This window comes from Spinacia oleracea, chromosome 5, assembly GCF_020520425.1.
Source record: "Spinacia oleracea cultivar Varoflay chromosome 5, BTI_SOV_V1, whole genome shotgun sequence".
In the NCBI taxonomy this organism is placed as follows: domain Eukaryota; kingdom Viridiplantae; phylum Streptophyta; class Magnoliopsida; order Caryophyllales; family Amaranthaceae; genus Spinacia; species Spinacia oleracea.
Genome location: NC_079491.1, coordinates 92,517,752 through 92,524,495, shown reverse-complemented (window position 1 = coordinate 92,524,495; position 6,744 = coordinate 92,517,752). Strand labels below are relative to the sequence as shown.

Below are 6,744 nucleotides of genomic sequence, written 5' to 3'. Positions count from 1 at the left end.
TCGAAATCCTATTCAGATACAAATTAATCAAACCTAGAATCCTACAAGAACTCTAATTTAATTAATTTATCAATTAGAATTAGGAATTTAATCATTAACCGAACTCTGCATGTTTTAGGAAACGTGCACGAACACAAACACTTGCACACACACGCACGACAGCCACGATGGGCCTCATGCGTGCGCGCGAGCAGCAGCCCACTCAGCGCCCGCGCGCGCTGCGCGCTGCGCGCGCTGTGCGCGCTGTGCGCTGCGCGTGCTGTGCGCGCTGTGCGCGCTGCGCGCTGCGCGCAGCCTGCTGGGCCTGGCCTTGCTGTTTGTGCGGCGCGCTTGGCTTGCTGGGCGATGGCCTGGCTTCGTGCTGGGCCTCGTCCGGCAGGCCTCGTCCGATGCTTATTCGTACGATGCGCTTCCGATTAAATTTTCCGATTCCGGAATTCATTTCCGATACGAACAATATTTAATATTTCCGATTCCGGAATTAATTTCCGTTTCGAACAAATATTTAATATTTCCGTTTCCGGAATTATTTTCCGATTCCGGTAATATTTCCGATTCTGACAATATTTCCGTTTCCGGCAATATTTCCGATTCTGGCAATATTTCCATTTCCGATAATATTTTCCGATACGTACCATGTTTCCGTTTCCGGCAACATCTACGACTTGGATAATATTTATATTTCCGATACGATCCATATTTCCGTTTCCGGCAATATCATCGTTTCCGGAGTATTCATTTCTTGCCTGTGACGATCTTAGCTCCCACTGAAACCAAAATCCGTCGGTTCCGAATATTCATAGATAGAGTATCTAATGCCATTAGATACTTGATCCGTTTACGTACTATTTGTGTGACCCTACGGGTTCAGTCAAGAGTAAGCTGTGGATTAATATCATTAATTCCACTTGAACTGAAGCGGCCTCTAGCTAGGCATTCAGCTCACTTGATCTCACTGAATTATTAACTTGTCAATTAATACTGAACCGCATTTATTAGACTTAACATAGAATGCATACTTGGACCAAGGGCATTATTTCCTTCATCTAGACCCTAGACATTCGAATAGATCGATGCTTAGAGAACTTTAGAAGCTTCTGGTAAGATCATCTAGTTGAAACAAAAATATTTAACATAAATGGTAAGAACTTTGTTGGAATGACATTGGACATGTCTAAACAAAGTATAAAAGTCAACACTAGAGAATTCAATTCTTAAGGCTATTAGAAAAGGTACAAGAAATAGGAAAACAAAGGAACAAATGAAAGGAATTTACAATTCCGTTTCTACATATAAGTTAACGCCCCGACTTTTCGGCTCCTTAATTATCGGTAATAAATCGCACTTAGATGATCATTAGCAGCGGAATTAGGCTTAATTGATCCTGGGACCCGTGGGTATGGGCCACAAATAAAACAATCCTTATTAACATTCCATAAATAATACAATATTCCCAAAATAAATACAATTCAGTATTCTTATAACAACCTTAATAACCAATTTCCATAATAAATAATCTCTCAGCTCGATATCGTGTCTCCATAATAAAATACCAACTCCAGTAATAACTCGATCTTCTTTGAGCAACTTGAGCCCCTTAGTCAACCTGTACATCGTCATAAAAATAGAAAACAGGAAAAACACAGAAAAATGCCAAAAATGAGTGGAAAACTCAGTAATATTACTCCAGCCCGTCAAAACGGTTTTATTTTGAAAATCATTTGGCACATATCAATCATTAACATTTATTGTTCGGTAATAACTAACTTAGTCTCGTTATTTTGAAAACTGTGTCGGCAAGGAATCATTTCCTTTACAGCTCATTGGCAAGTACAGGCTTTGGCGGGACTTTTCTTACATCTTTTCAGGGGGGAACTGTTTCCCTTTAACTTTAACTTTGACTTTAACTTGCCTCCACCTGTAACTTGCCCATTTACTAATTCAGTTCACTTTTCCATGCCGACAAAAGCAACATCGTCTTTCTTTAAAATAACTTTATAAATATCGTAATTATTCCCGAACAACGTCTTTAACATCATAACATAGTAACATATTAACATAATCGTACTCATAAAACTTTAACTCATACATCATATCATCATCACATAAATCACGTAATATTCATATAATCACAAATAATACACATACGGACATATAACCTTAGATGTTGGACATAAAAATAACATAATAATACTTTTAGATACATGCATAAATATAATTGCTGAACATAATAGTTACACATTTCATATACGGGCATATAAACTTAAATGTTGGACATAAACATTACCTCAATCGTTCAACCAAACGGCTTAATCCTTAAATATCATTAAGTATAAAACCACAAATTCTTCTCCATTGGTTGAATCCAATTTGCAACTCTACGTTACTCAATATTAGAACATATGAACCAAAAATTAGAGATAGCCTATTTACAAAAATAATGCTTTAAATTTATAATCCAAAAATATGGGAATACATTGTCTTACTCTCAGCTTTTTAAAAGCCCACCAAAATGAGTTCTTACTTGATTTTAGGCCCACTCAAACTAGTAACACCCTTTTCTATCGCAATTTTTTGGCTGCCCTCGGGTACAGCCAAGCTGGCTGTACCCCTAATCAAACGACGTCGTGTGATGCGGGTACAATCAGCGCTGGCTGTACCCCCCCGAAAACGACGTCGTTCAGCGTATTTTTATCCCCTTCCTGAGTTTCCTAAGTTTTCTAACTCTTTTTTTTTTTTTTCTTCTTCTTCTTCAAGTTGCGATATATCTTGTTCTTAGGGTTTATTTCGATTTTTTCTCTCCTATTTTCTCTCTCCTCTGTTTCCATGGAGCTCGTCTGGAATTTTAAGTACATTGATGTCAGAACGTAAGTTTATATTTTTATTATTTTCATTTATTTGTTTTGATTTCAATGTTTTTGGTTTTGATTGTTTTCGATTTTATATTTTGATTTTGGATAAAATGTGTTTAGAATTCAATAAATTAAACCGACAAATGTGTGATCATATATATGAAAACGTATGAAAAATATCATTTATATATAAAGTTACAAATAAAGAAGAAAGAAAGAGTTGTTCAATAATAAAGAATAAACCATAAAAAATAAAGAACAAACAATTCCAAATGAATGAACAAACAATGAAACCATTATGAACAAATATGCAGAAGAAAATGAATTGTAAAAAAATGCCAAATTCTACCTATTTTTTGTAGCAATCTTTCTTTGTACCAAAGATTTTGAAGACTCTTCTTGATCTATTTCACTGTTATTTGAATAATATATTTTTAATATACATGCTATTTTATATAAAAATTATGAACGATTCAACTAAATTGAAAATTCATATTAATTTTTACCTTGATGTTTTTTGAACTTCAGGCTGTGATTTTGATGAAGATTTCTTATCTCCTTCACTGTAATTTGAATAGTAAGGTGTAAACGTACAAGTCATTTTATATAAAATTAATAAAAAATTATTTAAAAAGCTAAAAATGGACATTATATTATACTGAAATTTGAACCCATGACTAAAAACTTGAACATTAGGGTAAAAACTTTGAACATAAAGGTAATAAACTTTGAACAAAATGGAGAAAAGTTTTAAACATAATAGGTAAATTTGAACATTTGACTAAAAACTTTGAACATAAAGGTTAAAAACTTTGAACAAAATGGAGAAAAGCTTTGAACATATAACCAAATAGTTTGACTGAGATATAAACAGAAAGAAAGGCTTTGAACATATGACTAAAATTTTTGAACATAAAGGTTAAAAAATTTGAACGAACAATGGAGAAAACCTTTGAACATATAGGAGAAGCTTTAAACATAATAAGTAATTTTTTTGATCATAATTCATAAAAACTTTGAACACAAGGAGGAAATTTTTTGAACATAATTCATAAACGCAGATGAGATAAACTTTCAATTTATGAATGAATATTAAGCCATACACAATTGAAAAAATAACTTTAAGAAAAAGAACATTTATATTACATGCATAATGTAGTAAAAAAATGGACATTATATTATACCTCAATGGTTTTTGAACTTCTGTCTCAGAAGTTGTACATGCCTTCCCATCTCCTTCACTGTATTTTTTATTAATATGATGTTAATGCACACATTATATTATATAATATTAAAAATCATTCAAATTTAATAAAAAATTGATATTATCTTATACCTTAATACTTTCTGAACCTCTGGCTGGGATTTAGTTGGTCTTCGCTTAAATTTGAGTATTAACCTTTGTGGTTGTTCTCTAGATTTTATAAATGTATAACTAATGAGTGTCCAGAGCAAAATTCAGTTTGAAGAAATGAATATTTTATGAAAACAAAATGAACATTTAACATAAAAACAGTTATCATGAGTTTTAATAATAAAAAGGACTAAAGAAATGAACAAAAGTTCAAACATTGAAATTATGAATATAGTAGTTGAAATAGTTGAAGATTTCTAAACCAAACTTAGTATATCAGAGTAAACGAACATTTTATTAAAAAGAATTGAATATTTTAGCAAAATAAATTGAACATTTTTCGCAGATGAGTGTAGGTTTAAAATTTTACTGTAGAAAAATTGAATATTAGTACAAAGAACATTTCCATTATGAATATAATACTAGAAATAATTCATAGTATATTCCAAAACAAAACTCTGTAACAAAATATATTCCAGAAAAAAAATTGAACATTTTATAAAAAGAAAATGAACTATCAAAATATATTGAATATTTTATAAAACGAAAATGAATATTTTATCAAAATATATTGAACATTTTGGAGACAGACAGTTACCATGATTTCTGGATTTAGTTTTTGGACATATGAATGAACAAATGTTCAAATCATTTTAATTATATATATAACATTCGAAATAATTCAGTATTCCTAAAGAAAATCTCAGTAGACCAAAAAGGATATCCAGTTTGGAATATATGATCATTTTCCAAAAAGATATTGAATATTCTGCTATAATCAATTGAACATTTTGCATAAGATAGTTATCATGAGTTCTCAAGACTTAATTTATTTTACAGAGGAATGAACAAAACTCAGTGGACCAAAATGAATATCTAGCTTAAACAATATGAACATTTTACACATAAATTGAACATCTAACATAAGATTAGAAAAACTCAACAAAAGTTCATCACATTTACATTATTATAATAATATTTAAATTAATTGACATTCCCAATCCAAATTTTAATCATCAATAAGATTATTGTTAAATCTCTATGAATATGAACAATGTATCATTAATTTGTATTTGTATTGTATCAAATGTCAAAAACGGCACATTCGCAAATTAAATAGAAATAGATATTCAAAAACATAAAAATTACTTACTGGAATGTGTCTATTTGCTTTTCAGCTTCAATTTCCTTCTCAATTTCGTATTTTCCAGTTCTGTGATAAAAAAACCAATAGTTAGGGTTTGGTTAAATCATCACGCAACGAAAATGAACATTAAATTAAAAACGATTGAACATTAACATAAAATTGATTGAACATATGTAAATTAAAATGAATTTATCTACGAAAACTTAAAATAACTTACTCCTTCATGTCTGGTTGCTTTGCATTCCCGATTTTTTGCTCTTCACTAGATCTTCCAGTCCTATAGCCAAAAAATCAGAAGTTAGGGTTTGCTAACATCATAAACCAAAAAATTGACCATTATAATGAAATTATTTGAACATTATAAAGAAAAATACTGAAAATAACTGAATTAAACAAATATTTAAGTAATAAAACAGTTGCATGTTCGAAATCTGAAATTAAATTACATACGTTTCCTTTTTTTCTTTCGGCATCTTCGTTTTTCTGAAATAGAACGAAAATAAGCAAAATTAGATTTCATTTTAGTTCGAAAATAAAATCGAAACATCAGAATCAATTGTAATTACTTACTTTTTGCTTTTCGGTGGATTTTGAAGCTTGTTCATGTCAATTTCGTCACGAACATCCATTTTTCTCTTTTTTTTTCAGTAAAAAGAAGTCACAGATTTCTTCTCTTGATATTTTGTGGAAATTCAGCTTTAATAATGAAGATTAGTAGCGGTTTGAAGAGAGAGAAAGTTGATTGAGGTGGTTGCAGGAAGTTTAATGGCGGTTTTAAGAGAGAGAAAACAACGAAGTAGAAGAGTGGGCAGAGGAGAGAGAAAATTTTTTGCGTGCTGAGAATTTGAAAGGTTTTCGAAATGATTTTCCTCTTTTTTTTTTGTATTTATAGGCGATTCTTGCGCGAAATTTATTCCCATCACGTGCCACAATATTTGCTTACCCGCGCGTGGGTTCCACGCGCCTAACAATGGCAGGGGGTACAGCCAAGTTGGCTGTACCTGGGTATTTTACCCAAACGACGTTGCGCATCATTTTGGGCAGGGGGTACAGCCATCTTGGTTGTACCTGGGTATAGCAATTAGGGATATCTTTTCTATTTCTTTTGGGTTATTTTGACATGAGAGCAAGAAGCAGTAGCAGGAAAGCAACGAAGCAACATCAACAAAGAACATGGGAAAGCACGGTCTAGCAGGCTACGGTGGACTCCGGCGACGGGATAAGGTGGCGCCGGTCTGGGTTGTGGGTGGTGGATTATGGCCGGCGCTTAGGTAAGATGGTGGCAGCAGCATCACCGGCGTGTGGTGGCCGTGGTGGTCAAAGGAGGAGAGAGAAAATGGGTAAATATTAATGGTTTTCTTGAATTTTAACAAGGAAAAATAGAGGGGAAG

At 32.4% G+C, this 6,744-nt stretch overlaps 1 protein-coding gene across 2 annotated transcripts; it reads right to left on the bottom strand.

Moving 5' to 3' along the window:
• Positions 1–3,017: 3,017 nt before the first annotated feature.
• LOC110774695 (uncharacterized) lies at positions 3,018–6,366 on the bottom strand. 2 transcript variants are annotated; one of them, XM_056828835.1, is made up of 8 exons: positions 5,924–6,366; positions 5,804–5,836; positions 5,571–5,630; positions 5,360–5,419; positions 4,189–4,266; positions 4,037–4,093; positions 3,359–3,415; positions 3,018–3,264 (listed from the first exon to the last, which is right to left on the bottom strand). In XM_056828835.1, exons 1-8 carry the CDS (start codon positions 5,980–5,982, stop codon positions 3,198–3,200), a joined length of 471 nt encoding a protein of 156 aa, XP_056684813.1. In that variant the 5' UTR covers positions 5,983–6,366; the 3' UTR covers positions 3,018–3,197. The 2 variants fall into 2 exon arrangements, with proteins under 2 accessions (XP_056684813.1, XP_056684815.1); XM_056828837.1 differs by lacking the exon at positions 4,189–4,266 and having other exon boundaries at positions 3,027–3,264; positions 5,924–6,356.
• Positions 6,367–6,744: the final 378 nt, after the last annotated feature.